Here is a 20,445-nt window from a genome sequence, read left to right as displayed (position 1 = left end):
TACTGTGTGATCTCACTTATATTTAGAATCTATTAAAAAAAAAAAAAAGCTCACAGCCACAGAGAACAGACTCTTGGTTGCCAGAGGCAAGCGGGTGGCAGGTAGGCAAAATGAGTGAAGGGGTTCAAAAAGTACAAACTACTTCCAGTTATAAACTAAATAAATCCAAGGGGTATAATATACAACATGGTGTCAGTAGTTAATAATACTGTATTGTGTATTTGAAAGTTGTACAGAGCATGTATCATAAAAGTTCTGATCACAAAGAAAAAAATTTGTAATTGTGTCGTGATGGATGTTAGCAAGACTTACTGTGATCATTCTGCAATATATAAATATATCAAATCATTATGTTATACACTTAAAACTAAAATAATGCTATATGCCAATTATATCTCAATAAGAATAATAAAATAAAGCAAAGGAGCAGAGAAAAAAATTAATTTGACCATTTCTATGAAACAAATTCTTTGAAAAATACAACTTACCAATAAGTTGATGAAAGGAAAAATATATACGATTTTAACAGTTGGATATCTATTAAAGAAATTAAACCCAGTATTAAAACCCTTTCCCTAGAATTGTTCTTAAATTTGTTAAGTGTGATACTTGCATGGAGGATATGTAAAAGAATGACTTTATTTTCTGGAAATGTCTATTACATAATGGTCAAAACCATGATGTCTATAATTTACTTTTAATTCAGTAAATATGTTTGTAACATATATATGTGAATACATATATGTGAATATATATATGAATACATATGTATGTATAGATAAGACAATAACTATGAAAAATAAAAACACACACATAAATCTCAGCAACCAAGCCCAGTGATATATAAAAAAAGATACAGTGCAACCAAGTAGGTTTATTTCAGGAATGCAAAGATTACTAAACATTCAAAAAAACAGTAAGTGTTGGGGCGCCTGGGTGGCTCAGTTGGTTAAGCGACTGCCTTCGGCTCAGGTCATGATCCTGGAGTCCCTGGATCGAGTCCCGCATCGGGCTCCCTGCTCAGCAGGGAGTCTGCTTCTCCCTCTGACCCTCCCCCCTCTCATGTGCTCTCTCTCATTCTCTCTCTCTCTCAAATAAATAAATAAAATCTTTAAAACAAAACAAAACAAAAATACAGTAAGTGTGGAATCTCAAGTCTGGAGGATAATGACAGCTACCTAATTTCAAATCTCCCCACATAATCTCTCAAAACCAAAAAACAAAACAAATGGAAATACTGGGGGAGTAAATAAAACCACACATGACCCACACCTTGAGCATTACTAAGAAAATGACCTTCAGATTATCTGTAAATAGAGAAATAAACCAAATTACAACAGAGCTCCAAGGGCCCTACTATTGCAGACCCATGAATGTAGAAACCAGAGGAGAAAGAGCTTAACAACAGAGCCCTTAAAAAAGTATTCAGGGGTACACAGGACTTAAATAACAGAAGAAAAACAAAACAAAACAAACACCCCCAGAAAGAGAAAGTCCAATTAAATACCAAAATACAAAACATAAACTGGGACTTGGTAGTTTGAAAACACAGGCTATAAATATAAAGAAAGACTTGAGTGTAAGTGGAACCAAAAGTGAGAGCCTTGGGAAAGCTTTTCTTCTGGGGAAGAAACAGACCCTATACAGAAAAGGGTATGATATAACAGTAAAGGGGTGCAGGGAATAACAGAAATGAGAGGAGAAAGGTAAGGAGACTATAAAAACAAAAGAGAAACACCAACCACTCCCCCATCCTCTACCACAAAAGAAAGTACACGGAAGAGGGGTGAACCGACAGAAGAGGACATAAACTGGAACCATACCCTCACAAGAATAGAAAAAGGCAGATCTCATGCAATCAGTACTGTCAGAGATCAAGACAGCAATCACCTTTGGAGAGGTAGTAATTGGAAAGGAACAGAAGGAAGCTTCAAGAGTGCTGGTCAAGTTCTACTTGCTAATCTGGGTACCAGTAACGTGTGTTCCATGTGTGAAAATATATCAAGCTACATACTTACAATATGTACTTTTATGTATATTCAATTCAATTCAAAGTAAAAAACAGAAAACAGATATGCTTGTTCCCTATAGAATCTAAGTCTAAGAAACATATGAGAAAACATATAAACAGGGCACCTGGGTGGCCCAGTCGGTTAAGCATCTGCCTTCAGCTCAGGTCATGATCCCAGGGTCCTGGGATCAAGTCCCGCGTCAGGCTCCCCACTCGGTAGGGAGTCTGCGTCTCCCTCTGCCTCTACCTGCCACTCTGCCTACTTGTGCTCTATTTCTCTGTCAAATAAATAAAATCTTAAAAAAAAAAAAAAGAAAAAAGAAAACATATAAACGACTATGGCAGGGGGAGAAAGCATATTAAGGGTCAATGTGGGGTTAGGAAGGGTAAGTAGAGGATGACATTTTAATTTTGTTTTGTTTCTGCCTAATGATCCTTTCTCATTTTGGTCCACTCCCCTCATTTCTATAGCTATGTTGTTCAGTTCATGTGCTTCATTAGGGATAGTTCTGTCCACCTTTGAAGGGATGAGTAAATAACCTATACCTAATTAGATTATTCCCTTGCTAGAAAAACAAGGTGAAGGCATGTGACCCATGCTTTTACAGGACATGGGGGAAAACACCCTCTTCCTCTAGAACTCAGAGGGAAAAGCCTCTGTAAACCTAGAGCTGCTGGGGGGTTATCTTTCACACCACCTGGAAATAAATGTAAATCAGAGAAAGGGGACTGAAAGTATAGGCCATGTATAAAGATAAGCAAACAGGCATAGAAACCATGTGACACTTCTTGAACACCTGAATCTAACCATATGTAACTACTCATTTATGTGGGCTAAAACACTTTCTATGTGAGCTTCTTTGAGTTGGTTTTGTCAACCTGTAACTGAAAGAGTCCAGTATAACACAAAATTTGAAAGGACTGATCTGAGTAGAGGATAATTTAAAAAGCAACTCTCTCTTCATTTGTGAACATCATAACCAGAGAATCGAAAGTCTTCTCTTAGTCCATTCTGGCTGCAAGAACAGAATACCAAGGAACTTATAAACAGAAATTTATCTCTCACAGTTCCTGAGGCTCAAAGGCCAAGAGCAAAACTCCCAACAGATCTGCTATCTGGTACTGGCTTCCTCGTTCATTGATGGCTATTCTCACTGTGCCCTCACAGCGTGAAAGGAACAAAGGAGCTCTCTGAGGTCTCTAATGGGCACTAATCCCATTCATGAGGGCAGAACCCTCAAGGCCTAATCATCTCCCAAAGGCGCCACCTCCAAATACCATCACACTAGGGATTAAGTTTCAATATGAATTTTGGGAAGACCCATTCAGTCTATAGTATCTTCTCCCTAAAGCTATGAAATAGTTTCTTCTGAGAGCACTTGCATTTAGTACCTGCTTTTTCCTGTTACAGACAGTTCCTACATAATTAAAGAAAGAAAAAAAAAAAGGCAGGGCAATGATGGGGACAGGAAAACAGAATAGGTGACATATAATTACTTTCAAATCTCTGTTTTTAAAATCTGAGTTTTACTGTTTTAAAATGCTTTCTTCTAGCCAGTTTCAAAACAGTTAAGATCTAAAAATTCCTCAACTAAGGCAATTTATTGAATTATAGTAAAGAGCACATGTTTTATTTTAAAACAGAAAAGGTGGGGCACCTGGATGGCTCAATCAGTTAAGCATCTGCCTTCCATTCAGGTCATGATCCCAGAGTCCTGGGATCGAGCTCCGCATCAGGTTCCCTGCTCAGTGGGTGTCTGCTTCTCCCTCTCACTCTCCCTCTGTGTGATCCCTCTCTCTCTCAAATAAACAAAATCTTTAAAACAGAAATAGCAGTAGAAAGCTTTCATAAAAAAAAAAGTTCTGAATCTGTTTAGTACTGCTCTTTGAAAAGTAAAATCGCAATTTACAAATTAAGATGGACAAGCAGGTTCATACTTCAATGAGCAGCCCATCTTTTTCAACTATATTCAATGATGAACCGCATATTCAAGAGATAACTAAAAGCACAATTAGGTTTAAATATAAGATAAAAATCTCTGTGGCATGTGGGATTTATTCCAGGAGTTCCTTTACATTGAACCAAAGGAGGTTCAATGTAAAGGAAACAAATGTATTATACCATATTAATAGAATGAAGGGGGGAAAAAAACACATGATCACCTCAACTGAAGCAGAAAAAGCATTTAACACAATCTAACACTCTTTCATAATAAAACCAACCAGGGGCGCCTGGGTGGCTCAGTTGGTTAAGGAACTGCCTTCGGCTCAGGTCATGATCCTGGAGTCCCAGGATCGAGCCCCGCATCGGGCTCCTTGCTGAGTGGGGAGTCTGCTTCTCCCTCTGACCCTCCCCCTGCTCGTGCTCTCTCTCTCTATCTCATTCTCTCTCTCAAATAAATAAATAAAAAATATTTAAAAAAATAAAAAAATAAAATAAAACCGTCCAGAAAACTAGGAATAGAAGGGAACTTACTCAACATGATACAGGGCATCTATGAAAAACTAATAATTAACATCGTATCATACTCAATGGAGGGGCGGCTGGGTGGCTCAGTCGGTTAAGAATCCAGACTCTTCATTTCAGCCCAGGTCATGATCTCAGGGTCATGAGATGGAGCTTCGCGCTCAGCGGGGAGTCTGCTTGAGATTCTGTCTCCCTCTCCCTCTCTTTCTGCGCCCCCCAATCACGCTCTTTCTCTTTCTCTCTCAAATAAATAAATCTTTTTAAAAAATACATCATACTTAACTGCTAGAATAAATGAGGCAGAAGAGAGAATCAGTAATATAGAAGACAAAATGATGGAAAATAAAGAAGCTGAGAAAAAGAGAGATAAACAACTACTGGATCACGAGGGCAGAATTTGAGAGATAAGCGATACCATAAGACGAAACAACATTAGAATAACTGGGATCCCAGAAGAAGAAAAAGAGAGAGAGGGGCAGAAGGTATAATGGAGCAAATTATAGCAGAGAACTTCCCTAATTTGGGGAAGGAAACAGGCATCAAAATCCAGGAAGCACAGAGAAGCCCTCTCAAAATCAATAAAAATAGGTCAACACCCCGACATCTAATAGTAAAACTTACGAATCTCATAGACAAAGAGAAAATCCTGAAAGCAGCTCGGGAGAAGAGATATGTAACCTACAAGGGTAGAAACATTAGACTGGCAACAGACCTATCCACAGAGACCTGGCAGGCCAGAAAGGACTGGCAGGATATATTCAGAGCACTAAATGAGAAAAATATGCAGCCAAGAATACTCTATCCAGCTAGGCTGTCATTGAAAATTGAAGGAGAGATAAAAAGCTTCCAGGACAAACACAAACTAAAGGAATTTGCAAACACAAAACCAGCCCTACAAGAAATCTTGAAAGGGGTCCTCTAAGCAAAGAGAGAGCCTAAAAGCAACATAGACCAGAAAGGAACACAGACAATATACAGTAACAGTCACCTTACAGGCAATACAATGGCACTAAATTCCTATCTTTCAATAGTTACCCTGAATGTAAATGGGCTCAATGCCCCAATCAAAAGACACAGGCTATCAGACTGGATTAAAAAACAAGACCCATCGATATGCTGTCTGCAAGAGACTCATTTTAGAACCAAAGACACCCCCAGATTGAAAGTGAGGGGGTGGAAAACCATTTACCATGCTAATGGACACCAAAAGAAAGCTGGGGTGGCAATCCTCATATCAGACAAATTAGATTTTAAACCAAAGACTGTAATAAGAGATGAGGAAGGACACTATATCCTACTTAAAGGGTCTATCCAACAAGAAGATCTAACAATTGTAAATATCTATGCCCCTAACATGGGAGCAGCCAATTATATAAGGCAATTAATAACAAAAGCAAAGAAACACATCGACAACAATACAATAATAGTGGGGGACTTTAACACCCCCCTCACTGAAATGGACAGATCATCTAAGCAAAAGATCAACAAGGAAATAAAGACTTTAAATGACACACTGGACCAAATGGACTTCACAGACATATTCAGAACATTCCATCCCAAAGCAACAGAATACACATTTTTCTCTAGTGCCCATGGAACATTCTCCAGAATCGATCACATCCTAGGTCATAAATCAGGTCTCAACTGGTACCAAAAGATTGGGATCATTCCCTGCCTATTTTCAGACCACAATGGTTTGAAACTAGAACTCAGTCACAAGAGGAAAGTTGGAAAGAACTCAAATACATGGAGGCTAAAGAGCATCCTACTAAAGAATGAATGGGTCAACCAGGAAATTAAAGAAGAATTAAAAAAACTTATGGAAACCAATGAAAATGAAAACACAACTATTCAAAATCTTTGGGATGCAGCAAAGGCAGTCCTAAGAGGAAAGTATATAGCAATACAAGCCTTTCTCAAGAAACAAGAAAGGTCTCAAGTACACAACCTAACCCTACACCTAAAGGAGCTGGAGAAAGAACAGCAAATCAAGCCTAAACCCAGCAGGAGAAGAGAAATAATAAAGATCAGAGCAGAAATCAATGAAATAGAAACTAAAAGAACAGTAGAACAGATCAACGAAACTAGGAGCTGGTTCTTTGAAAGAATTAACGAGATTGATAAACCCCTGGCCAGACTTATCAAAAAGAGAAGAGAAATGACCCAAATCAACAAAATCATGAATGAAAGAGGAGAGATCACAACCAACACCAAAGAAATACAAACAATTATAAGAACATATTATGAGCAACTCTATGCCAGCAAATTAGATAACCTGGAAGAAATGGATGCATTCCTAGAGATGTATCAACTACCAAAATTGAACCAGGAAGAAATAGAAAACCTGAACAGACCTATAACCACTCAGGAAATTGAAGCAGTCATCAAAAATCTCCCAAAAAAACAAAAGCCCAGGGCCAGACGGCTTCCCAGGGGAATTCTACCAAACATTTCAAGAAGAATTAATACCTATTCTTCTGAAACTGTCCAAAAAATAGAAATGGAAGGAAAACTTCCAAACTCGTTTTATGAGGCCACCATTACCTTGATCCCAAAACCAGACAAAGACCCCATCAAAAAGGAGAATTACAGACCAATATCCCTGATGAACATGGATGCAAAAATTCTCACCAAAATACTAGCCAATAGGATCTAACAGTACATTAAAAGGATTATTCACCACGACCAAGTGGGATTTATCCCTGGGCTGCAAGGTTGGTTCAACATCCGCAAATCAATCAATGTGATACAATACATTAACAAAAGAAAGAACAAGAATCATATGATCCTCTCAATAGATGCAGAAAAAGCTTTTGACAAAGTACAGCATCCTTTCTTGATCAAAACTCTTCAGAGTATAGGCATAGAGGGTACATACCTCAATAACATAAAAGCCATCTCTGAAAAACCTACAGCGAATATCATTCTCAATGGGGAAAAACTGAGAGCTTTCCCCCTAAGGTCAGGAACGCGGCAGGGATGTCCACTATCACCACTGCTATTCAACATAGTACTGGAAGTCCTAGCCACAGCAATCAGACAACAAAAAGAAATCAAAGGCATCCAAATTGGCAAAGAAGTCAAACTCTCACTCTTTGCAGATGATATGATACTTTATGTGGAAAACCCCAAAGACTCCACCCCAAAACTGCTAGAACTCATACAGGAATTCAGTAAAGTGGCAGGATAGAAAATCAATGCACAGAAGTCAGTGGCATTCCTATACACCAACAAGACAGAAGAAAGGGAAATTAAGGAGTCGATCCCATTTACAATTGTACCCAAAACCATAAGATACCTAGGAATAAATCTAACCAAAGAGACAAAGGATCTGTACTCAGAAAACTATAAAATACTCATGAAAGAAATTGAGGAAGACACAAAGAAATGGAAAAACGTTCCATGCTCATGGATTGGAAGAACAAATATTGTGAAGATGTCTATGCTACCTAGAGCAATCTACACATTCAATGCAATCCCCATCAAAATACCATCCACTTTTTTCAAAGAAATGGAACAAATAATCCTAAAATTTGTATGGAACCAGAAAAGACCCCGCATAGCCAGAGGAATGTTGAAAAAGAAAAGCAAAGCTGGCGGCATCACAATTCCGGACTTCCAGCTCTATTACAAAGCTGTCATCATCAAGACAGCATGGTACTGGCACAAAAACAGACACATAGATCAATGGAACAGAATAGAGAGCCCAGAAATGGACCCTCAACTCTATGGTCAACTACTCTTTGACAAAGCAGGAAAGAATGTCCAATGGAAAGAAGACAGTCTCTTCAACAAATGGTGTTGGGAAAATTGGACAGCCACATGCAGAACAATGAAACTGGACCATTTCCTTACACCACACACAAAAATAGACTCCAAATGGCTGAAAGACCTCAATGTGAGACAGGAGTCCATCAAAATCCTAAAGGAGAACACAGGCAGCAACCTCTTTGACCTCAGCCAAAGCAACTTCTTCCTAGAAACATTGCCAAAGGCAAGGGAAGCAAGGGCAAAAATGAACTATTGGGACTTCATCAAGATAAAAAGCTTTTGCAAAGCAAAGGAAACAGTCAACAAAACCAAAAGACAACTGACAGAATGGGAGAAGATATTTGCAAATGACATATCAGATAAAGGGCTAGTATCCAAAATCTATAAAGAACTCATCAAACTCAACACCCAAAGAACAAAGAATCCAATCAAGAAATGGGCAGAAGACATGAACAGACATTTTTCCAAGGAAGACATCCAAATGACCAACAGACACATGAAAAAGTGCTCAATATCGCTCAGCATCAGGGAAATCCAAATCAAAACCTCAATGATATACCGCCTCACACCAGTCAGAATGGCTAAAATTAACAAGTCAGGAAACGACAGATGTTGGCGGGGATGCGGAGAAAGGGGAAGCCCCCTACACTGTTGGTGGGAATGCAAGCTGGTGCAGCCACTCTGGAAAACAGTATGGAGGTTCCTCAAAAAGTTGAAAATAGAGCTACCATATGATCCAGCAATTGCACTACTGGGTATTTACCCCAAAGATACAAAAGTAGGGATCCAAAAGGGTACGTGCACCCCGATGTTTATAGCAGCAATGTCCACAATAGCCAAACTGTGGAAAGAGCCAAGATGTCCATCGACAGATGAATGGATAAAGAAGATGTGGTATATATAGAGAATGGAATATTATGCAGCCATCAAAAGGAATGAGATCTTGCCATTTGCAATGATATGGATGGAACTGGAGGGTATTATGTTGAGTGAAATAAGTCAATCAGAGAAAGACATGTATCATATGATCTCACTGATATGAGGAATTCTTAATTGCAGGAAACAAACTGCGGGTTGCTGGAGTGGGGAGTGGGGTGGGAGGGATGGGGTGACTGGGTGATAGGACACTGGGGAGGGTATGTGCTCTGGTGAGCGCTGTGAATTGTGCAAGACTGTTGAATCTCAGATCTGTACCTCTGAAACAAATAATGCAATATATGTTAAGAAAAGAAGAAGAAGGTAGCGGGAGGGGAAGAATGAAGTGGGGGAAATCGGAGGGGTAGACGAACCATGAGAGACGATGGACTCTGAAAAACAAACTGAGGGTTCTAGAGGGGAGGGGGGTGGGAGGATGGGTTAGCCTGGTGGTGGGTATTGAGGAGGGCACATTCTGCATGGAGCACTGGGCGTTATGCTCAAACAATGAATCATGGAACACTTCATCTAAAACTAATGATGTAATGTATGGGGATTAACATAAGAATAAAAAAAAAAAACATCATACTCAATGATAAAAGATGGAAAGCTTTTCCTCTAAACTCCAGAATGAGCCAAGATGCCTCATCTCCTTTGCAGGGATGAGTAAGTAACCTATACCTAATTAGGTTATTCCCTAGCTAGAAAAACGAGGTGAAAGCATGTTGACCCATGCTTTTACTAGAGTTACTGAACATTTCACCGGAAGTCCAAACCAGAGTATTTGGCAAGAAGAGATGAAAAGGCATCCAAATTGAAAAGAAACAAGTAAAACTACATCCATTCACAGAGAACATAATCTTATAGAAATCTCAAAGAATCCACCAAAAAACTACTACAGCTAATAAACGAATTCAGCCAAGTTGCCACATACAAGAAAAAAAATTCAAAAATCAGTGTATTTATACACCAGGAATGAACACTCCAAAAAGAAAATTAATGGAACAATTCTAATTACAATAACATTCCAAAGAATAAATACCTAGGAACAGATTTAACCCAGGAGGTGAAAGGCATATATTGAAAATTACAAAACAATGCTGAAGGAAATTAAAGAAGATCTAAATAGATGTAAAGACATCCTGTGTTCATGGATTAAAAGACATTTTTAAGATGGCAATACTCCCCAAATTTATTCCCTATCAAAATTCCAACAGCCCTTTTTGCAGAAACAGAAAAACTGATTTTCTAAAAGAAAAAAGAAAGATATTAAAAAATAAATAAAATATCAACTAGAACTCATTTTTTTAGAAGGTGATTTGTCAGCTCTCCCTGGGCTCAGACGTAGTTTGCAGCCACATGGCTAAACGCACCAAGAAGGTCGGAATCTTGGGTAAATACGGGACCCGTTACGATGCCTCCCTCAGGAAAATGGTGAAGAAGACTGAAATAAACCACCATGCCAAGTACACTTGCTCCTTCTGTGGCAAAACCAAGATGAAACCACAAGCTGTGAGGCTCCAGCATCGTGGCTCCTGCATGAAAACCATTACCTGGTGGTGCCTGAACCTGCAGCACCACTTCTGCCATCACAGCAAACTGAAGGAGTTGAAAGACCAGTAGAAGCTCCACCATTTGAAATACTGCTAGCCTATAATAAATGGGTTAATTTATGTAACAAAATTACTTTGGCCTGTTGCTAAATGTATTAGTTAGATCTTCCCATTTGTGTTGCATTAATTCTCAAAAGACTTGGAAATCAAAAATCCTTCTAATTTTTATTGAAAAAAATAAATGAATAAAAGGTGATTTACAATTATTTTTTTAAGATTTTATTTATTTATTTGACAGAGAGACAGCAAAAGAGGGAACACAAGCAGGGGGAGTGGGAGAGGGAGAAGCAGGCTTCCCGCCGAGCAGGGAGCCCGATGCGGGGCTCGATCCCAGGACCCTGGGATCATGACCTGAGCTGAAGGCAGCCGCTTAACCGACTGAGCCACCCAGGCGCCCCAAAATGTGATTTTCAATTTATATAGAGTTGTAAGGGGACGCAAAAAATCAAAATATTGAAAAAAAACCAACTTCTCAAAAAGGTTCATAAATCGAAACAGCTAGAAGCTAATGCATTAGAAGACAATATGATAACACCACAACAGACTATCAGAATTACAGCTTTTGGGGGTGCCTGGGTTGCTCAGTCGTTAAGCGTCTGCCTTCGGTTCAGGTCATGATCCCAGGGTCCTGGGATCAAATCCCACATTGGGCTCCTTGCTCAGTGGGGCGTCTGCTTCTCCCTCTGCCCCTCCCCCTGCTCATGTTCTCTCTCTCTCTCTCAAAATAAATAAAATCTTTAAAAAATAAATAAAATGAAATTACAGCCTTTGGTGTTGTTAGACTTAGACCATACCATATTTTGTAGTGAAGTGGACAATCCTGAAAGGTAAGTGGGCTAAACAATATTTTCGTAGTATCTTCAGAGTTAACAAACACAATAAACAAGTCAAATAAATTTTTATTTTTAAAGTTATACATTTTCACTTCTGAAATTCAGCAATAAGAAATCATGTGACTTGCTTCCCTTTATCATAAATTTACTGCCTTTTTCATATATCCATCCATTCTAAATCAAACAAGTTTACACTTGGGTTTCTTAATACTTGAGTCACTTTTATTCAAAGCAATAAATCAATGACCCAATTGCCTTTTACAGTACTTGAGTATATATCATTATGAATGCACAGGGACTAACCATATTCATAGAGCCTGGACACGTTCTAGAACCAACCCTACAATTCTAAGCTAGTCTAAGTGACTCAAAGGAAACCTAGAAATACACGTGGGTTTGTGGTCTCCCCAGGAATTCTATTCCTCATGTCGGAACGGGAAAAAGAATAGTCAAAACCCAGTAAGAGACCCAGAATGATGTAGTACCTCAACACACAAGATCACAGTTTTTTAAATAAGTCTGGACATCTCTGGACATCTCTTAGCACACATGTATCCAGGGATGGCATAAACTAAGAAAAATGGCTTTGTATTGCTTATTACACCATTTACTAGGATGAAAATTGCAGAAGATTGTCTGCATCTCTTAGCTGAGTGGTAACATCAGAAATAGTCTCACTGGTCAAAAATATCAACAAGATAATCAAACTTAGATATCAACAACATCCAGGAACGCTTTTCAATGTGAGATTTATAACGTATACAGATGATTTAAACAGAAACAGAGAGAGGAGATCTTATTTTGAAGGGTGATCACTCAATTCTATATTTTTATTTAAAAAACCATTCTATATTCACTATCATAATACCTAGTACATACTACTAATAGAAGCTTGTTGAAAGCTCAACTGGATGGATGGCTGAATGATCAAATAAACAAATGGAAGGAAAAAGAACGAATATCAAAGTAAAGTTTAAAAATATTTGATACTCTCTGAAGTTTCTTCTCCATTTTAAAAAGCTACTCTAATCAGGGAAGAAATGTATCAGAAGTAACATGGCACAGTGGAAACAAGACAAGACTTGAACTCAGAAAGAACCAGATTTAAATCTTAGCCAAAACTCTTAGTGGCTTGTGTTGTGGAGCAAATTGCTTACTTTATCCAAGTCTTAGTTTTCTCCACCTATAAAATGGGGATTACAGTATCTACCTTACAAACACAATAAACCAGCAATTTTGGCACCTAGAACAAACTAAACAAAACCAGTTCTCCAATCAACTCTGTAATTCATAATGTAGCCCACAGATGGGTGTTACTAACAATGCTCGCCATCTGGTAGCTTCCTGTTTTAAATAATTATTCTTGCTAACTAGGTGCCAAGCTTCTGGAATCATTACATTAAATGTTTGCACTCTCTAAATTTTGGTGTCCTTAGACAAAGCCCAGTAGGACCAGCCATAGCTCCGATTATAGGTTTGTTCTGAGGGTTAAAAATAATGTTAAGAAAAACCCCTTGTACAGTGACAGGCATATAACAGACAATAAATTATTGTTATTTAAATATTTTATTAACACCTTTATGTCATCCATTTGCCACTCTACATCCTCACAATTATTCTAATAAACCCACACTGAGAATATAGATTAATCATATCAGGCCACTGCAGAAATATATCAACAAGACAGGAGTGAAAGGATATGTACTGGAAATATTATCTTCAAAGATTCGAGTTGATTCCTTCAATCTTGATTTTTGGATTTTCTGTCTTAAACACATAAAGACCTGATGACTTAGAAGAGTAGAAGGTACCTCAATTTCAAGAGCCATTCCTAGATTGAGGAAATAAGTGAAGTGTCAGGTTCAAAAGGAGAATTCAAAGTTACCACTATCAGGGTATGCTTCTTCTCTGCTGGATGGGCAAACAGAACTGCTGCTATTGTGTTCTGCCTCTAGTCTCAGCTGTGCAAACACCAGTTAAGTAAGAAAAACATTAAGCCATCTTTATCAGATCTACAAACAACCCAGATAAACTCCTTTAGGATGAATAGTTTAGTTAGAATGAATAGCTAGTACTCAGAATAACAAAATTTGCCAAATCATAAGAACCCTATATAAAGCACTCCTACTTAGCTCTGAAAAATCATTTTTGCTGGATTATCAGATATCTAAAAATAATGATTTTATTATAAAGCATTATCAAACCAAACCAAGGGCATAGACAACAATTCTGTTTTCTTCTTTTTCCCCACAGGCAACCATTCTTACAGCAAGAGTTAAATTAAAATGATGCAGAGGTATTGCTGGTTATAGTGATGTTTCAATAACAGCTTTCCCACACTAAAACAAACTTTCCCTAAGAAAACATCTCTTCTACTCATAAATGTCAAGTCAGCTCACAGGCTAGAGCCCCCAGTTTCCCCACAAATTAAAGAATAAATCCATCATACTCAACATTATACTCAATGGTGATTAACTGAAAGCTTTTCCTCTAAGATGAGAAACAAGACGATGATGCCCATTCTCACCACTTGATTCAACATAGTACTAGAAGTCCTTGTCAGAGCAATCAGACAAGAAAACGAAATAAAAGGCATCCAAATAAGAAAGGAAGAAGTAAAACTGTCTCAATTTGCAGATAGCATGATATTATATAGAGAAAACCCTAAAGACTCCACCAAAAGACTGTTGGAATAACAGATGAAATCTGTTACAAATCATTAATAAAAGAAACTGAAGACAAAAATAAATGGAAAGATATTCCATGCTCATGGATTGGAAGAATTAATATTATTAAAATGTCCATACTACCCAATGTAATCTATAGATTCAATGCAATCCCTATCAAAATTCCAATGACATTTTTCACATAAGTAGGAAAAAAATCCTAAAATTTGTATGGAACCATAAAAGACCCCAAATAGACAAAGCAACCCTCTGAATAAAGAACAAAGCTGGAGGCATCACATTTCCTGATTTCAAACTCTATTACAAAGCTACAAAACAGTATGGTATTGGACACACAGATCAAAGGGATAAAATAGAGAGCACAGAAATAAAACCACACATATACAGTCAATTAACTTATAACAAAGGAACCAAAAATATACACTAGGGAAAGAACAGTCTCTTCAATAAATGGTATTGACAAAAATAAACAGATACATGCAAAAAAAAGTAACACTAAACCCCTATCTCACACCATACACAAAAATTAACTCAACATAGATTAAAGACCTGAACATAAGACCTGAAACCATAAAATCCTAGGAAAACAAACAGGGTGGTAAGCTTTCTTAGCATGAAAGCAAAGGCAGCAAAAGCAAAAATAAACAAGTGGAACTACATCAAACTATAAAGCTTCTGCACAGCAAAGGAAACTATCAACAAAATGAAAAGGCAATCTACCAAATGGGAAAAAGTATTTGCAAATCATATATCTGATAAGAGGCTAATATCCAAAATATCCAAAATATATAAAGAACACATAATCTAATATCAAAAAACCCCTAAACAATTTGATTAAAAAATGAGCAAAGGAATTGAAAAATTATTTTCTCAAGACATAAAAATGCCAAACAGGTACATGAAAAGTTACTTAACATCACTCATCATTGGGGAACTCCAAATCAAAACCACAATTAGATTTACCTCACACCTGTCAGAATGTCTATCACCAAAAGATAACAGATAACAAGTGTTGGCCAGGATGTGGAGAAAAGAGAACTCTTATACACTGCTGGTGGGAATGCAAATTGGTGCAGCCGCTATAAAAGACAGTATGAAGGCTCCTCAAAAAATTAAAAATAGAACTACCCTATGATCCAGCAATTCCATTTCTAGGTATACATCTGCAGGAAACAAACATTATCTCAAAGAGGTATCTGCACCCTCATGTTCATTGCAGCATTATTTACAATAGTCAAGACATGAAAACAACCTAAGTACCCACTGATGATTGAATGGATAAAGAAAATGTGATAATAGTGTGTGTACATACACACACACACACACACACACACGAATATTATTAGGGATAAAATAGAAGGAAATCCTTCCATCAGTGACATGAATGGACCTTGAGGTCATTACGCTAAGTAAAATACATCAGACAGAGAAACAAATACTAAATGATCTCACTTATGTGTAGAATCTAAAAAGAACCAAACTCATAGAAGAGATTGGTGGTTACTAGAGGCAGGAGCAAGGCGTGGGTAAAGTGGGTGAAGGCAGTCAAAAGGTATGAACTTCCATTTTATAAGATTAATGAGTTCCGTGGATATAATATACAACATGGGAACTATAGTTTTAAAATACTGTATCATATATTTGAAAGTTGATAAAAGAGTAGATCTTAAAAGCTCTCATCACAAGAAAAAAAAAGGTAACTATGTGAGGGGAAGGATGTTAACTAAACTTATTATGGTAATCATTTCACTTTAGATACATGTATCAAATCATGTTGTACCTTTAGTACAATGTTGTATGTCAATTATATCTCAATAAAAATGGGGGGGGATTTTTTTAAACCAATAATGTCCATACATCAGTTAGGTGGTGACTGGTACACTTTTAAATACCATCCAAAAGCACTGCTCTGACATTACATTTGACACACAGTTAAAAGTATAACCATAAGGACTAAAACAAAGGTTATTTTACATATTGGTTAAAAATTAGAATTCTGTGATTGTGGTTCCCACAGTTTGTATGAAAAAAATTGATCACATTATGAATAAACAATAAAAGGCTAAAAGCAATTAGGCAAGTATAATTTTTTGGATTTGATGGCACATCAACAACAAAAACCAATCCATGGCAGGAATGGATATTGTAGTTTCAGAAAGACAGGCATATGTTAAATGGGAAAAACATGTTTAAATGATAACATTCCTTAAGATAGAGGTCTAGTAGATTTGATATCAAGTTCTAGTGAGAAATAATTCACCATCATATCACAAAGTAACTAACTAAATGGTATTATTCTGTTATTTGCTGATTTGCATCCATAATTCTCATTTTGAAGTAAAGATTTTTATTTTTCTGGTGCCATCAAGTGGTAACATTATGAAGTGCTCTAAGTTGAAAAGCAAATAACTTTTAGAAAAATATCACACTGATGTATCTATGTCAATTAAACACTAGTGATTTTTTAGCACAAAATCATCTAAAAAGAAAAGGGAAAATATCAGAGCTAACTGCAACTCATCCCGATCTTAAATTCCCAACCCAAAATGAGAGTTAAGACAAAGAAGAAAGATGTGTAGATCTTTAAAGACCAGAATGCTCTACTGGCAAACAAAAAACCCTAATTAACTATGACACTACTTGAGAAACAAAAATGTGTATCAAAATGACGTTATCAGTCAAACCATGAGAAATGCTCCCTCCGGAAACTCCATTAACAGGGCAGTAAAAGAATTATTTTTAAGGTAAAAGCCCAAATTTTTTGGACAAAGACATTAAGAGAGAAGACTACAGCAAAAACATCTGACAAGCTAGAAAACAGATGGATGAGTGGTTATTGACTTGAGAAGCTCAAGAAAGCTGCCTGACTTATATGACACTGTAAATCTCTCCAAAAGTTGGGAACTGGTAGCACTGGGTAGCTGTGGAAATCAGAGTAAGGGCTAAAAACAAGAGAATTAGTCAAAATTCTGGTTAAAAAGCACTGATGCCACTACATCCACTCCCTCTTCAGTCCATGCAGCCAAGCATTCATCTTATACCACATCAGAAGACTGAAAGTTCATACTCTAATAAAAAAGAAAACTCTGGACAGGACACCAAGCATAGTGAGGGGGGAAATACTGTAGTAAAAAAGTGTTAGTGCTACAGGAGATTATGGTCATCTGAATGGCACTAACAAATGAAAGGTCACAGAACAAGAGTAAAAATGATGATTTTCTGGAAAGCAAACCACTGGAAGAAGGTCCTATCGGCCTTTGATTATTGTGTCCAGAAAGTCAAGTAACTAACTGTGGTATGCTTCACACTCTTTCTATAAGGAAAAGACAAATGACTAAAACAAAAATCTGATGCTTAAAACAAAGGTAAGTCCTACTTACAGAGATTCAGAAACATTCAGCTCCCACAACAGCCCAGTTATTAGCTGAGAATTTATGACAATTAACAAAGAACAGAATAGTAGGCAAATCAAGGATCTTTACATTTCATCTCCTCTCTTCAGGCCAGCAAGAATAAATGCACTAAAGAATCTCTGCAAATACTTCTGAGAGAGGTGAAGCCTGGTGAACACTAGCGATGTCAGAAAAAAACAGATTATTATTTATCAAGAGACATGGAGATTTGATTTTTTTAAAACCTGTTGTTGGTTAATTGATCAAAGTAGAGAGTTAAGCAGCTCTGATACTGCCTTCCATTCATGTAATTGAAAGTATAAACCTAAATGTAGGTCTTTTTTTTGAGAAAGAGAAAGAGAGAGAGAATGCACATGAGCAGGGCAAGGGGCAGGGGAGAGGGAGAGAGAGAATCCTAAGCAGGCTCCACGCCCAGCACAAAGCCCGATGCGGGGCTCAATTTCACAACCCTGAGATCATGACCTGACCCAAAATCAAGAGTCGAATGCTTAACTGACTGAGCCACGCAGGTGCCCCCCAAATGTAGGTCATTTAATCTTCCGTAATTTCTCGTTTTCAGTCTTGTTTTTACAGAGGACTATACACAAGGTACAGTTACATATATACACTTTTCTTTCCAGACACCAACATAAAAACATTCCAAAACATATTAATACTGATAAAATTGTACCTTGAACACCTTCTAGGAGTAAATCAACTCCTTTCCTATAAAAATTGGAAGCAGCTTCATAGTCATCTTCTTCTTCCTTTTTTAAAGCCAGCTTTATTAATTCTCCTGCTTTCTCCAAATAATCTCTCTTGCCAAGCTTGGATCTTAAACTGCCAGGAAAGAGGCTGCGACTTTCCCGTTCTTCTTCTGGTTTGTTCTGTTCACTGTCAGAAGCAACAGCCCCTAGTGCTGAAGGATCCGAAGAAAGACTGAGACCAAAAGTTCTAATGGGAGAATTTTGATTGGAAGCCATTCCATCATCTAACTCAGCAAGAGAATCCACATCAACAGTAAGAGATACCAGATCACTGTCGCTGGAGAAACCTAGAAATATGATCACAATAGTAAACAGATATTAAATTAAGAATCAGCCAAAAAGAATACAAATCATGCTGACTATTCATTTGTTCATACTATCCAAGTTGATTAGGAAGGCTGTCATTGCCTGATAGAGATCGGTTCCTGGCAATTTGTTTCTGCTTACTTCATTCACTTCTGCACTCAGTGTAAGCTCTAGAAGCCAATCTTCTTTGCCTTAATTATCACACTAAAACTGAAGGCAAGTCTTTATCTAGCCTTGTTGTCAAAAAGAAGACCCTTTACCACAAGATCTTGTAACACCATCATTATGATAAAAGGAAAAGAATAAGAGCTTCAGGGTAAGACAAAAACAAGTGCTTGGATCTCAGCTCTTAAAATTTATTATGTGACCAAAAGCGAGTCACTTAATAATATTACTTATTATGTAGGACTTTTTTTTTTTTTTTAAGATTTTATTTATTTACTTGAGACAGAGAGAATGAGATACAGAGAGCATGAGAGGGAGGAGGGTCAGAGGGAGAAGCAGACTCCCTGCTGAGCAGGGAGCCCGATGCGGGACTCGATCCCGGGACTCCAGGATCATGACCCTGAGCCGAAGGCAGTCGCTTAACCAACTGAGCCACCCAGGCGCCCTTATGTAGGACTTTAAATGAGGGACAGAGTTAATGCATATAAAGCACAATAGACTTATTATTCAATTACAACTATTATAGCAATTACATAATCATTATTTAACTATTATACAACGTACCCTCACAGAGGTGTGCTTTTAGATAATCATCCATATCTGGAAAATGTATGCCATTTATTTGTTTTTTTTTTTAAGGACTAAATTTTTGGGTATCTTTGTTTCAATCTCTTCCACAAGCTTTTGGAGAGAGCTATGGTCTATATTAGCCTCTTAGTTTTCTGACAGAAAATGAATGAACAGGTGGTATTGAAATATTCAGCAATGAAAATTCTCTCTCGCATTTCATAGAACTGACTTCATGGTAAATGAGCATGAGGACTTAGGATCTCCCTTTACATTCTTAAAATAACTGAGAGCCTCAAAAAACTTTTGGTTTTGTGGATTATACCGTAAATGTCTACCAATCTTAATATTTAAATAGACTAAAAAAATTTTTAAACACTAAACCCCATTACATGTTAACATAATTTTTATTAAAAAGAACTATATTCTTGGGGTGTCTCAGTGGCTCAGTTGATTAAGCATCTGCCTTCAGCTCAGGTCGTGACCTCCGGGTCCTGGGATAGAGCCCCACATAGGGCTCCCTGCTTAGCAGGGGAGCCTGCTTCTCCCTCTCCCTCCCCAACGCCACCGCCAGCTCACAGGCTCTCACTCTCTCTCTCTAATGAATAAATAAATAAAATCTTTCAACAACAAAAAAAAAAAACTATATTCTCCAAAACAAAAAAGTATTTAGTGACAGAAGTGACATTGTTTCAAATTTTTACAAATCTTTTTAACAGAAGATGACTAGCTTCTCATATCTGATCCTGCACTCAATCTGTCGTCATGTTGTTTTGGCTGAAAGGTTTGAGGAAAATCTGACACAGATATGTAATGAAAATGGGGTGAATATTTTAGTAGCCTTTTTGAATATTTGTGGATATTATTTTTTGATACTACACCAAAACTTGACAAGTGGTAGTTTCTTAAAGCTTTGTTGCCATGTAGAATATAAATTCCTATCAGTGAAAT

At 37.4% G+C, this 20,445-nt stretch overlaps 1 protein-coding gene across 7 annotated transcripts in view; it reads right to left on the bottom strand.

The window, feature by feature from the left end:
• Positions 1 to 20,445, bottom strand: part of RPS6KC1 (ribosomal protein S6 kinase C1) — a 198,296-nt gene that overhangs the window by 120,180 nt on the left and 57,671 nt on the right. For 3 of the 7 annotated variants that reach the window (XM_035010535.1, XM_035010536.1, XM_035010537.1), the window contains exon 6: positions 18,381 to 18,743. The exons of 2 other annotated variants lie outside the window; for them this stretch is intronic. In XM_035010535.1, coding sequence (XP_034866426.1) covers positions 18,381 to 18,743 — 363 coding nt within the window. Of the gene's footprint in view, positions 1 to 13,315; positions 13,442 to 18,380; positions 18,744 to 20,445 lie in introns of all 7 variants that reach the window. 2 more of the 7 variants (XM_035010534.1, XM_035010533.1) reach the window with 1 other exon arrangement.

This window comes from Mirounga leonina, unplaced genomic scaffold (assembly GCF_011800145.1).
Source record: "Mirounga leonina isolate KUSES-001 unplaced genomic scaffold, KU_Mleo_1.0 Mir_154, whole genome shotgun sequence".
NCBI lineage: Eukaryota > Metazoa > Chordata > Mammalia > Carnivora > Phocidae > Mirounga > Mirounga leonina.
The sequence above is the reverse complement of the archived record's forward strand: the minus strand, read 5'-3'. Positions and strand labels throughout refer to the sequence as shown.